The 13,018-nt window shown below is 42.7% G+C and overlaps 3 protein-coding genes across 3 annotated transcripts; 2 read left to right on the top strand and 1 right to left on the bottom strand.

Moving 5' to 3' along the window:
* Window positions 1–519: 519 nt before the first annotated feature.
* def6c (DEF6 guanine nucleotide exchange factor c) lies at window positions 520–7,017 on the top strand. Its single transcript, XM_076111660.1, has 12 exons — window positions 520–840; window positions 1,476–1,616; window positions 2,068–2,250; window positions 2,907–3,137; window positions 3,220–3,366; window positions 3,520–3,628; window positions 4,460–4,695; window positions 4,767–4,874; window positions 5,155–5,321; window positions 5,720–5,918; window positions 6,013–6,103; window positions 6,392–7,017. The coding sequence occupies exons 1-12, from the start codon at window positions 745–747 to the stop codon at window positions 6,601–6,603; spliced, it is 1,920 nt and encodes a 639-aa protein (XP_075967775.1). The 5' UTR covers window positions 520–744; the 3' UTR covers window positions 6,604–7,017.
* A 243-nt stretch (window positions 7,018–7,260) lies between these two features.
* mcat (malonyl CoA:ACP acyltransferase (mitochondrial)) lies at window positions 7,261–9,342 on the top strand. Its single transcript, XM_076111538.1, has 5 exons — window positions 7,261–7,805; window positions 8,166–8,253; window positions 8,342–8,559; window positions 8,646–8,783; window positions 8,921–9,342. The coding sequence occupies exons 1-5, from the start codon at window positions 7,407–7,409 to the stop codon at window positions 9,191–9,193; spliced, it is 1,116 nt and encodes a 371-aa protein (XP_075967653.1). The 5' UTR covers window positions 7,261–7,406; the 3' UTR covers window positions 9,194–9,342.
* A 39-nt stretch (window positions 9,343–9,381) lies between these two features.
* bik (BCL2 interacting killer) lies at window positions 9,382–11,910 on the bottom strand. Its single transcript, XM_076111862.1, has 6 exons — window positions 11,881–11,910; window positions 11,765–11,793; window positions 10,637–10,739; window positions 10,270–10,422; window positions 10,078–10,183; window positions 9,382–9,941 (listed from the first exon to the last, which is right to left on the bottom strand). The coding sequence occupies exons 3-6, from the start codon at window positions 10,729–10,731 to the stop codon at window positions 9,825–9,827; spliced, it is 471 nt and encodes a 156-aa protein (XP_075967977.1). The 5' UTR covers window positions 10,732–10,739; window positions 11,765–11,793; window positions 11,881–11,910; the 3' UTR covers window positions 9,382–9,824.
* Between the last annotated feature and the right edge of the window lie 1,108 nt (window positions 11,911–13,018).

Raw genomic sequence — 13,018 nt, 5'->3', positions numbered from 1 at the left:
GCTGCAGAGTTGTGCAAATGTAAAATCACTATCACATTAAGCGTCACATTGATAAATTAAAGGTTTTTACTTTAACTAATTTATATTACAACCTTAAAAACTTACAATCATATAAATCATGGAATTACTTTCTCCAATTAGTATTTTGATTGGTTTCAAACCCTTAAATATGTATTAAAAGCTTTATTATTCAAACTTTTTCAGATATTTCAGATATTAAAGTTACCAAAATAAATATTGCTTCAGGCTCTTTTCCCAAATGGGTGTCTTTAATGCCTCGGTGAAAGGTCTCCTGAATCTGATAACACATTGTCACTGGCATCACTTTGAGGAAATCTACACTGTAGTCTGGATAAATGTCTTATATATCTTGGGTATGTGTAATTTGCCCTGTAAGTCTGTCCATTTTATTCAGATACACGTTTTCAAGAATGGATGGCAAAAGAGATTATCCAAAATATATTGAGAATAATGTAAACTAGACTTGTCTAAAGTGTTTGACATTTGCAAAACAAAAAATCGTTTTAAAAGCATGTATTTTGGAGGAAAGTATAGGCCTCTAGCTCTACTCTCCGCCTCTTTAAGTCTGTCCTACATCTGACTCCGCAGTTTGCACAGCAGCCTGTACTGCCCCACATTTTATTTGGCAATTCTCACCACCACTCGCTTCGCCCGTCGCTGCGTAAAAGCCGCCGCGCTGCGCTTGGAAATGTACTTGTTTTTGCGCACAGCGAGGTCTCCAACATGGACTTAAAATCCGAGCTCCTCAAATCCATCTGGTACGCTTTCACATCTCTGGACGTCGAGAAGTGCGGGAAAGTGTCCAAATCGCAGTTGAAGGTAAGCAGGACTGTGTGTGGTCATTTTAAGATCAGGAAACTGAGAGCGAGGGGCGTCCGCTGGACACAGAAACAGACTTTTAAATATGCTACTTTTCATTTAAATCCCTTTTTTATTCTGGCTGAAGACAAACCAAAAAGTCATCAGTCTCAATGGTAGTCTGTCGTATATGTTGTGAAATACTAACTTGTAGTCCTATACGATGGGAATCTGAACACAAACGCACTACAAGCTCACACACAAGTCCACATATTTGACAAAGCTTTACTCTTTATAGCATAGGCCTGCTCATACTGGCGGCCCAGCTGAAGCTTCAAGCTCAAAGTCCAACCTCTCTCTGTGGACCAGAAACACACAGTAGTGAGATAATACCCTCACTATCAGTGTTTCAAATAAAAGGCAAGACAGAACGACAAGTACAGATCTTATTTAGCTATTTCCTCCCTCGGTGAGTGTTATTTTCCAGTTCCTACATGCCTGACTGAGCCCCCATAGGAGAGAAGAATCCAGGGAAATAGCAGAAAGCTGTCCTGACATGTTAAGGACCAGCTGTCTGTGGTTATGTGTGTATGAAGAAACACGGACAAAACCCTCAATGCTATGTGCTTATGTGCATCTGTATGTCTGTTCTTCAGGTGCTTTCTCACAACCTGTACACAGTGCTGAACATCCCACACGACCCCGTGGCTCTGGAGGAGCACTTCCAGGATGATGATGATGGACCGGTGTCTAATCATGGCTACATGCCCTACCTCAACAAATACATACTGGATAAGGTGCTGGGGCTGTGACATCGCCTCCGGCAATTAAATCAGTATCAATTAAATGTTTATATTTATTTGTAATATGTTAAACAATAATTCGTTTTTTCTATGTTCTGTAAAAACAAAGCATTGGAAAGTACTATTTTATTATTATATTGATGTTATTTTGGGGTTAGGAGAAAAAAATCATTTCAATGGTTGAGTGATTTATAATACCCATCATGTCCTGGAAATGTATTTGCTTTGGACAGCAGTCTATTCATAATATTGATACTGATTTGATATTAATATTGACATTAATATGAATATATTTGGTGCTATTTTGGGGTTAGGAGAAAGAAATCATCTCATTGGCTCAGTTATATTATAATACCTATTCTGTCTGTTGTTAAAACCGTTTCCATCAGATGAAGTTTGAATCCAGGTTTATTACGTTTCAGTCATTAAGACTCTTTCATTTCAGGTCAAAGAGGGGATGTTTGAAAAGGAGAGGTTTGATGACCTGTGCTGGATGATGACCATGAAGAAGAACTTCAAGGGGTTACCCCAGGGGGCCCTGCTATCGCAAATAGACTGTTTCAAGCTCTTCTGTTTATTCAACCTCCTGTCTGAGGACCGCTACCCGCTGGTGATGATACCAGAGGAGGTAAAACATGTCGATTTTGGTGTGAAACAGGAATTTGACGTAGGACTCAACGTCGGGAGCGACTTGATTTCAGGGAATCGATTGAGACTCAAGTTCATGTTCATTTTATTTGATTGAATTTTTACACCTCAGAGTATAAAATGTAAACCTTTTAACATCAAGCAACCAAAGAAAAGGGGCACATTCTGGTAGAAAATGCATTCAAAAGTGGCAGAAACTCCTTCCCTAACATTCACTGGTCAGATAAAGATCAATAGAGTAAATAACCACACAGGGAAACAAGGAAACACAGCAGGTTTTCAGGCAGTCACACGAGGCACTCTGTAATCTCCTAATTGCTAGAAAGACATATAATTCTCCATATAAACCCAGCTCGTGTCCCAGCAAAGTCAGAGTGTTTCACATTTTTTTCCGCAGCAGAACAAAAGTAAGTGCGAGTCAGTTAATGAGTCTCTTCCTTCCGCCACTTCCTTCATAATGCTTTTGGTTTCCCGTGGACAGAGACAAAAATAAACGGCTTTTGTGCTATCAGCACAGTAGCTTTCCTCTGTAAAGGGTTACGTCACAGAAATACACTGATAAAATATGTTCTTGATAATGTCAATATTTATTATTTGTGGTCTCTTTTGCAAAACACTCGCAATATTTGCTTTTAGGTGGAGTATCTCCTCAAGAAAATCTCCACAGCGATGAGCCAGGAGTGGGACGGGAAGCCATTAGAGGACTTCATAACCCAGGATGCCACAGTGTGGGAAGGCGACATGTCTGTATGGACCTTCCTGGAGCACATGGGTGCAGGCCGGCTCCTGAGGGTCACCAGTGCCGAGACCTTCAGTCTGGCTTTGGATGAGGTCTTTCTGGAGATGTATCACAACGTCCTCAAGAGGGTAGAGAGTGTTCTCTGTATCTTCCTGTTTCTGTTTGTCGTCTTCTTCGTCGCTCTTCTTAAATGAGGTCCCTTGTTTCCAGGGTTATATGTGGAAAAAGGGGCATGTACGCAGGAACTGGACTGAGCGTTGGTTTGTGCTGAAGCCCTCCTCCATTGCTTACTACGTCAGCGAGGCCTTGAGTGACAAGAAAGGGGAGATCCAGCTGAATAAGAGCTGCATCATAGAGGTGGGTGAGGAAATGCAAACACTGCATGTTTAATTATATGGTGTCCAGGCAAATGCTGTGCTTTGGATGTGTTAAGATGAAGTCCTATACAGCACATAAGTCCCATAATCCTTGTATTTTGATACTTTTCTTAGTCTCCTCTTTCTGTTTCAGCCTATTGCCGACAGGGAGGGGAAGCGCTGTATGTTCTGTGTGAAAACTCACAATAAAACCTTTGAGATGAGCGTGTCTGACCAGAGGCAGAAGGTGGAGTGGACTCAAGGTGTGTTGGTGTGTATAAGAATAAGCATACGGAGTCAGAAACTACATATTGACTGCAGTGATTTCTCGTGTGGGTGGTACCCGGTGCATTCTAGTTTAATTCACCGGTTTCAGATGAGACATTGTAAAGAAGTGGTTTTACATTTTGGGACATTTTGGGATGTCAGATGAGAAGATAGATATGTAGCCACTGCAGCAGCTAGCTTAGCTTAGCACAAAGACTTGAAACAGGGTGAACCAGCTAGCCTGACTTTATCCAGTCTTGCCATTATTGTTAGGTTTCCAGGCAAACAATAGAGTCTCCATGAAGTTACCAAATAACCGTCTTTAAAACCACAAATTGTCAGTTAATGCTTCTGTTTTTGTAAAGATTGAACAAACAAGACATCATGTGTTAATTTGTAAGCTTTTATGTTGCTGGTAGGTGGATTTTGTTACTGTTGGGCTCGCTGTTTCTCCCCCCATTTCCAGTCTTTATGCTAAGCTAAGCTAATCAACTGCTAGCTTCCTATTTACCGCACAGACATGAGAGTGGTATCGATCTTGTCATCTAACTGCAAAAAAGCAAATAAGTGTATTTCACAAAATACCAAACTGTTATTTTAAGTAAATTGATGTTCAATATTTGATATTTGATGAATCAATATTTGATTTGATTCATCATCTTACACCTGGATTAGTCACTGGCAAAACCTACTTTGTTGGCCATAGTTTATTTTAGGGATTTGTGGTGGAGATAAGCTATTGAACCACAAAGAAACACTCAAAATAAATAAAACACCATGAACAGTATCTACAGTACCTACAGTGTGTCTTTTTGCTACATCTCCAGCTATTCAGACAGCTTTCCGTCTCCAGAGCGTGGGCAAGTCCTCCCTTCACCACGAACTCAAACTGAAGAGACGCGTCCAGCGGGAACACAGCCACCGGGAACACAGCCACCGGGAGCGCAGCCGGAGCAGCTGCAGCAGCCGGAGCAGCCAATCAGACGACTCCAACATGCAGGAGATGGAGAAGACGGAGAAGGAGAAAGACAGACACAATTCAGAAATAGAAAGCATCATACAGGTAAGATGCGGAAGGAATAAGTCGAGGGACAATTGATCATAGCTCAGTTTTAACCTTTATCCGTCTTGCAGCATGCATGCGAATTAGAAACCAAACGAAGGGAGGCCGAGGAAAAAGAGAGGAGGAAACAGAGGGAGGTGCAGATGGAGCTGGAGAGACAGCTGAAAGAGGCCGAGACGGTAAGAGAAAGGTTCTTTAGATGACAATGCTTATTTACAATTTGCCGAAATTGGATTCAGAGTCCTGAAAACTGCACAAAAACATTGGCATTATAAAAGTCAGGCTTAACCTTCAGTGATTTCTAGTGGTGGAGAAGCGGTAATGACATTCCTGGAAAAGGTGATTCAGGAATAGGTCAGTTCTTTCCACCCAATTGTGTGTGTGTGTGTGTGTGTGTGTGTGTGTGTGTGTGTGTGTGTGTGTGTGTGTGTGCGTGTGCGTGTGCGTGTGTCCTCCTAGTTGAGAGACAGCATGCAGGCAGAGATGCAGGAGAAGGAAAAGGAGGCTGAGCAACAGAAAAAGAGGATCCTGGAGTTGGAGCTGACGCAGCGGAGACTGGAGGCTGCTCTCAACATGGAGATCCAGGCCCGGCTGGAGGAGGAGAGGGCCAGACTGGAGCTGGAGAGGTAATAAACAAACACACCCACAATATTCCCATTGAAACTCCAAATCACATGTTTGACACCTTCACAAAATTGTGACCCAGATTTTATATTGTTGACATTTATGGACATTTATCCACGACATACATACAGATAATGACATCATCAAGTAGAAGTCACACTAAACATAAAATATGTGTATAACGTCTGTGTTCAGATATAACTGAGTTATGATTCAGAGAAAGAGCATGACTTTTACGCAAATTGCAGCAATTGGACACCTTAATTGCCTCTGAGCTGTAACTGCTGCCCATAAAGTCACGGTGGTCAGCAAGTAAATTCGAGTGGGCCACGTCTCTCCCTCTGAGGACCAGCGCCACACAGTTTGAAAACCTATTCTAAACCAAACGCCTCCTCTCCAGGTTGCTGCAGGCGGAAGAAGCGAAGAAGAAGCAGTTCCAGCTGCTCCAGGAGCAGCAGAGGGCCTTGCAGTGCCTCAGCACCATACTGGAGGCCTCAGACGACAGTCCAGACGATCACACCCCCTCAGCCCTTCACTCGGCCTCTCAGGAGCTCCAGGATCTGCAGGCTTCTCGCCAGAGGAGCCACCAGCACCTGGAGGTCAGATAGAGACAGTGTGTTTGGATTGGCTCAGTTTGCAGCATGTTTAATCAACAGCTCATTCGAAACCACTTGTTCGTTTTTCTTATTTCAGGAGTTACAAGAGAAGCTGCGGTATGCCAGTCAACACGTACGACACTGGAACGTCCAGCTGAACCGCCTGATGAAGCCCATCGGTCCTGGAGGTGCAGTATGCTCTTAGTCTGATCTATTAGGGGTGAAAATATTAATAAAAACCTTTTTTAGTTTTAAAATCCTTCAACATTAATCTGGATCTGCATCAAAATCTAAGCATTTGTTCCCTGAACCATGCTCTAACTTTCCACTCAATTTGATTGAAAACATGTTTTTTAGATATTCAGCTAACAAACAAATAACTCCTAAAATTACTACTTTTGCAATCCTGACCTCAAAGTCAAATGTTTCATCACAAAGATCAAACTTTGTTGTTATTGGGTTTTTTTTTTTTGCAGACAGTTTGGAACATCGCCTATTATCAAAACACATGTGTCCCAAAAAGGAAGGAGCGCTGGCCAGTAACGAGTTCATCTCCAAATTCAAGATAAGAGCGGATCAGAACAGACAGACACCAGAAGACGGCGAGACGCTGGAGGAGCAGATGGAGGCCGCAAACCTGTCAGATGGATCAGACGAATCGCAGAGAAAACCCAACGGACAAATGTGATCTGAAAAGTTTCAAATATAGTTCATCATGTGTTTAAAGCTGAGAGTGGAAAGGAGAAGGAGAAAAGCTATTTACAATATAGAAATGTTGTATTATATTTATATTTTGAAATGCACACTAAGAGGGAGACCAATGCACAATGTGATGCATGATTTAAAGAGAACACATTTGACGAAGATCAAATGACATTTACAGTTCTGTACAATACATTTTATTGGTGAATAATAAAACATCATTTTGTGATATTGGTCATTTCTGTGGGAAACACATTTGAATTACCACAACATCTCTCTATTGTATCCTGATAACTGAACTCACAGGAAGTTATGTTTGTAAGTAATTAATCTGGCAAAGTTATTGTTTCTACTGTGTCTTAACTAATACAGCAGGGCAACTAATTAGAAAAATGACAAATGTCCTTCCCTGGTGGGCCAATTAAGTTTTATTCTTCAAAGATACAAAAAATAATATTAGGGATCATAACAATAAAATTAGTTATCATGAATTGTATTACATGTTTTATAAAGTTATTTATTTAGGGAATGGTAAATTAATTAAATTTTGTTCAATGTCAATAAACTCATGTGACATATTGTGACCTGTAGGAGGCGCTGCAGCAGGAAAGAACCGAGACGTGAACCGGAAGGAAAATAAATTCAACCCCCCGGTGACGTCAATAAACATGGCGGCTCTCAGGACAGTGTCATGCTGACCGTTAGCTACGATATTTCTAGTTTTAAGTTCATTCATTGCAGTTTTTCCAGGCAGATCATGGGTCTTTATTGACATCATCGGGTGACGCCATGTTGTCATCAGTGGTCCCCAGAGGGACGGTCAGGTCGCTGGTCTCTCTGAGCAGGAGACTGTCCACCAACCAGGACGGAGCTCACCACCCTCCGCCCGAGACCTCCGCTCCTCTCCCGGACAGCGAGGAGCGGAGACCCGGGAAGGACCCCAGCGGCTGCTCCGTACTCCTCTTCCCCGGCCAGGGCAGCCAGTTCGTGGGCATGGGCAGAGGACTCGTGAAGTACCCGAACGTGAAGGAGATGTTCTCGGTAGCCCAGAAGATCCTCGGGTACGACCTGCTGTCTCTGTGCCTGGAGGGACCCGAGGAGGAGCTGATGAAGACGGTCCACTGCCAGCCGGCGGTGTTCGTCACCTCGCTGGCTGCGGTGGAGCGGCTCAACCACGAAAACCCAAAGGTGGCTGATAAAAAGAAATTATACTACAGTATAAAACTGTCTGTTAAAGTGAAAAAATACAATGTATTTGCATCATTTTATTGGCTACTCATTGCGCAGAAATGCCCATTTCAGACTAATGTGTGCATTACTGTAATGTTGAAGGAGGATCATTTGTAATACATACTATTATATTTTGTATTAGTAATCTAACATCTGCAAAGTAACTAGTAATTAAAGGTATCAAGGTAATGTGGTGGAGTAAAAAGTATATTTGTGTTAGTATTAATGTGTTGGAGCTGATGTTAGGAACTTAATATGTATTAATAACAATGCATCTTATTTAGATTTCTATCTGACTCTTTACACTTCTGTCCACAGGCCATTGAGACGTGTGTTGCTGCTGCAGGTTTCAGCGTCGGAGAATTTGCTGCCCTGGTATTTTCTGGCGCCATGAACTATGCAGAAGGTAAACGTGTTTCTTTACTCGTGCATGACAAAGATGTTGCTCGGTTTAAAGTTAACGTGCCATATGTGTCCCGCGCCGTGTCTTCCAGCCCTGTATGCGGTGAAGGTTCGTGCAGAGGCCATGCAGAGAGCATCAGAGCTGGTTCCTAGTGGGATGCTGTCAGTCATCGGTAGACCTCAGGCCCAGTATAAACATGCGTGTGCGCAGGCTAAAGAGCACTGCAGTAGCCTGGGGGTCGAGGAGCCGGTGTGCTCCGTGGCCAACTATCTGTTCCCTGATGGCCGAGTCATCGCGGGGCACCAAAAGGTATGGAGCAGTTTTGATCCAAAGTACAGCTATGTACAACTGATGCTGAAATAACCTCATTCAGCGTCACTGTGTTGTCTTCTCAGGCTCTGGATTTCCTGCTGCAGAACTCGCGGCGTCTCCAGTTCGCGAGGACCAAACCTCTCCCGGTCAGCGGGGCGTTTCACACCGAGCTGATGCAGTCGGCTACTGAACCCCTCAGAGAGGTGCTCAGACAGGTGGAGGTCAGTCTAACTTTTTATTTTAAAGCCACACCAGTGTTGTGTATTACGGTAATATGATGATTTCTATTTTAATTGCTTATTTCTTCCATTTTGATCGAGTGCTTCACGTCTAACTCGTGGATTTCTCTCCCGTTCAGGTGCGTCGCCCCGAGATCAACGTGTACTCCAACGTGGACGGCAAACGCTACATGAACGAGAGCCACGTGCGCCGGCAGCTGGTGAAGCAGCTGGTGTCGCCCGTGAAGTGGGAGCAAACTCTGCACGAGATCTACGAGAGGATGCAGGGGAGGAAGTTCCCTCACACCTACGAGGTCGGGCCGGGGAAGCAGCTCGGGGCCACACTTCAGAAGTGTAACCGGAAGGCCTTCATAACGTACACTCACGTGGAAGTCACCGCTTATGAAGACTGATAAAGCAGAAAAATGGGCCTCTGTGCTCATTTTAGTGTGGACATGACCAGCAAGACCTGTTAAACCTGCAAGCTCCTGTGGTTGCTTCTTATGGTCTTGTATTATGATTATGTAATTAAATGGGTTTTTTTATCAATGAAACTACAAAATGTCGTTATTTAGAAGTTTATTTGTATGAAAAAGAAACAAAGTCCAGCTTCCTTCATTTTTTTTTTTATTAAGCCAGGCTGCATATGTAAAAATGTTGGCCTCTTAAACCAGTAAGAAACTAATCTGGATACAAAAGACTGCAGGCCAGCAACAGTCCGGTCATGGGAAACATGCTTTTTGACATTTAATACAACTGTGAACCAACTGCTACTGCTACAATACGCTGGCCAACTCCCTGGGGCAACACTGGAAAACCCTTTTAAACAATTCCCACATGCCCCGACAAATTTAATAGTATTATTGTTTTTTAAATCTTATTTACGGTCGTATAGCGTCAAATTCAAAACACCTTTCAAATAGTATAAAAAGAGAAGTCAAAGTAAACGGCAGAAACAAACATTTAGCAATAATTGTCATTCATTTGCAAACATATTTTGGTCGAATATATAATGGCCTAAAAGACCTGCTCATGGCCCCTTTTTTAGGCTTTCCATTCCACCCATAGTGCACCGAAAATGGTCACCGCAGCCACCAGTGCCACAGTCACCAGTGCTCCTCTGGTCCAGTCAGTGCAGGTTACTGGTTTCAAACTGGACACCTGTGAGATGAAAGGAAGTCAAGTTATTCTTTTGATAATTTAGCAACAAAACAAAAGCGATACATGGAAATTATATTTGTGTCTGAATTCTGAGTGCGATCAGACATTTTGTACTCCTATGAAGTGTGAGTGTTACCCAGGCGTCCGCTCTGAGGATCCCCTGCCCAGGCACAGCGCTCGCTATCCAGGCCTTCACCGCAGCAGACAGGCCCTGGAAGCCCCGTAACCGACTGTGGATATCTCTGGACGACAAGAAGTTACAATGTCTTAACAGCCAGTCACGTAAAAAGGTGAAGAGGTAGATTATTATTTTTTCCTGATTTCATACCGATATATGGTCCTTGTCAGTGCCTGAGCGGGTCTCAGCATGTGGAGAGGAGTTGGCAGCCAGTTTGGCGGTCTGCCGGTCCACTCCCGGTCCAGCTGATCTCCGATTACAGCCAACTGGTGCCCAAAGGCCCATGCAGCTCTGTCATTTATCCTACACACACACACAGAAAATTACAGTATAGTGTGTACATTTTGTGTTTTTTTATATTTATTAAATGTAGAAACAAAACACATCCCTCCACCAAAGACTCAAACTAAAGCCTTTTTATACATATTATTTATTTCTGGTACTATGGATCCCACATGGTCTGTTGCCTGAAGCTGTTGTTGTCAGGACTAATGCAGGTGAAGGGCCAGTGCTGTACCTGAGGTTCACGTCAAACAGGGTGTCCGTGTCCACGTCACCAGGTCCAGCCTGGGGGGACACGACACGACTCGGCTGTCTTGTTTGTTCCACCATGTTGTTTGCTGAGAGGAGAAACCGGTTTTATTCAAATAAGTCACATGAGCCCACATGAGAGAGAGAGAGAGAGATAGCAGCTCCATGGTTTGGAAGCGTTATCGCTGCTTGACTCCCAACGTTCATAAACAGGTTATGTAAACACGGGCTCGTGTGACCAGGATAGGTGGTGGCTGTGTAGGGGGGGGGGGGAAGCCAGGTTGGTAAAATAGGCTCTCCCAGGTTTGAAGAGATGACATCACCTGTTGGATTAAGTCCATTTACTACTGTATACACCAACACAAGTGTGTTAAAGTTCTCCCTTGTGTCTCTAGAACTAGTGTATACACAAAACTGCATCTAATCTACCTTTTATTACTGGATTTATGACTTGTTATTCTCCCCAACTGTCAGGTGTGTTCCCTGATGCACGCACCTGTCCTCAGACCAGTTCCTGGTGTACCTGCACTCGTGACTTAATGCAAATGCGCCATTTCCATAACTCAAATCAACCAAACTGCCCTTATTAGCTCACCAAGAAGAAATAAAACACCACTGGCTCCAAATAATGTACTCATGGAATTTATATATTTATACTTTCTATAAAGTACAGAACAAAGTTTGTGTAAAAAGTATAATTACATGGATTTATGTTTATTGTGTTTATACCTATTTAAAGACAAGAACACCATCATAATATAGCCCATAAATGTGGGAACTGTAATAATATGATCATGGCTTAAGCTCCAAAACAATATCCAGAGGACAGTTTTCGAGTATAGCCTGTTGTTCTTCGCCATACTGTATTGTCATAACAAAGAGATGAAGTCATCCTTCACACCCAATGCAAACAAAGGTCGTTTTGAAGATCATAGATTGCACATTAGCAGATATTAATTAATCCTAAAATGACTAACAACCTTTACAAAACAACAAGTATATAGTAGTATGTTGGAATAGTATTATGTTAGATATTAAACAGATATCTATGCTCCCGCTCGGACAGTAAAACAAGTACATGCACAATAAAAAAGTAAAATAGAAGTAAACCTACCTTCTGTGTAGATTAAAGTGGACGCCGCCCTGTAATACATACAAAGACATTATAATTGAAACGCTTTGTAAGTAATAAAATGAAGAAATATTGGTGTGGTTTTTCCCTGTACTTACAGCAGCGTCCTTTAATCTTGTTGCTCTCAGGTAACTGCCACAAATATGACTGGACACGCCTTTACATGCTGCGACCAAGAGGCTGCTACCAGCAGGGGCCGACAGGATCCCCATCAAACAGAAGATACAGCTTTGTTTTAGCAAAAGCCATTTACATTTCTGAATTCTCGGTTTTTATTTTCTCTATCTGCTCGTACTAATAACAGAACCTTTGTCTGCAAGAGAAATTTAAAAAAATGTTCCCAACATCTTTCAGTGTGGAAAGTTGCTTTGCATCCCCAAACAATACTATATTCAATCTATTTCCAATACTGTCCCTGCCTTATGGTACAATTGTGTTGCTGCGATGTAACCTGTTGCATTTTGTGTGATATTCTCCTGTTCTGCATAGTTTTAATCACTTACATATAATAATAATATGTGTATATATAATGTTATGATAATACATACAAGATCGTGTCCCTTTGATTCAATCGTTTTTGTAGAAATGTTAAGTCACTAAATCTGTGCAATGTTTTTGTAAACCTATTTGTTTTTATTCACAAATTATTTTTATATCAAATTAGGCTGTAAATCAGAGGCACAGATACAAATATAAGCCACTCTTCATTTATTTCTGCACTGTGCTTTACTACTGTCCGACCAGACACTGTCCCCTGCTGGTACACTGACGTAACGACGTCGAGCAATGACATCACCGCGTCCTCCGTTGCTAGGTTATGCTTCCGGGAGGACCAAGCCCATGACGACGTCGTTTAACGCGCTCGAGACATTTCTTGCTTTAAGAAAAATCCTTTAAAAAAAATTGCAATTACGTCGCAATTTAATTCGTCGCGTGTGTATATGTCGTCAATTTAACAACGACTTTTATTGTGAAGAGTAGTTTGACCGCGGTGGGCGTCTCATCAGCGTTGTGCAGCTTTACGACGCTGGAGATCAATACATATAGTCCGCTTGCTTGCAATCAAACCGCCAACATAGTTGCAGCTCATTTGATGTAAACCGGAGCGAACAACGATGCCGACAAAGCTGTCGCCGTGTTCCGCCAGCTAAACGACAGGCTGCTGAGATTGCATCACTGACTGGGTGATGTCCGCCCTGCAGCCTCTGCAGCAGTCCTGGGAGGAGGATCCAGCAG

Source organism: Anarhichas minor, unplaced genomic scaffold (assembly GCF_050575085.1).
Source record: "Anarhichas minor isolate MPS153535 unplaced genomic scaffold, ASM5057508v1 ptg000045l, whole genome shotgun sequence".
NCBI classification, from domain to species: Eukaryota; Metazoa; Chordata; class Actinopteri; order Perciformes; family Anarhichadidae; genus Anarhichas; species Anarhichas minor.
The sequence above is the reverse complement of the archived record's forward strand: the minus strand, read 5'-3'. Positions and strand labels throughout refer to the sequence as shown.

Bases quoted from the DNA above. Each gene is read 5' to 3' on its own strand.
- def6c (XM_076111660.1), top strand. From the start codon at position 745: ATGGACTTAAAATCCGAGCTCCTCAAATCCATCTGGTACGCTTTCACA. The intron at 841-1,475 runs GTAAGCAGGACT...TCTGTTCTTCAG, and splicing joins TGTCCAAATCGCAGTTGAAG to GTGCTTTCTCACAACCTGTA. The intron at 3,138-3,219 runs GTAGAGAGTGTT...CCTTGTTTCCAG, and splicing joins ATCACAACGTCCTCAAGAGG to GGTTATATGTGGAAAAAGGG.
- mcat (XM_076111538.1), top strand. From the start codon at position 7,407: ATGTTGTCATCAGTGGTCCCCAGAGGGACGGTCAGGTCGCTGGTCTCT. The intron at 7,806-8,165 runs GTGGCTGATAAA...TTCTGTCCACAG, and splicing joins TCAACCACGAAAACCCAAAG to GCCATTGAGACGTGTGTTGC. The intron at 8,254-8,341 runs GTAAACGTGTTT...CGTGTCTTCCAG, and splicing joins CGCCATGAACTATGCAGAAG to CCCTGTATGCGGTGAAGGTT.
- bik (XM_076111862.1), bottom strand. From the start codon at position 10,731: ATGGTGGAACAAACAAGACAGCCGAGTCGTGTCGTGTCCCCCCAGGCT. The intron at 10,184-10,269 runs GTATGAAATCAG...CTTGTCGTCCAG, and splicing joins CTGACAAGGACCATATATCG to AGATATCCACAGTCGGTTAC. The intron at 9,942-10,077 runs GTAACACTCACA...TTCATCTCACAG, and splicing joins TCCTCAGAGCGGACGCCTGG to GTGTCCAGTTTGAAACCAGT.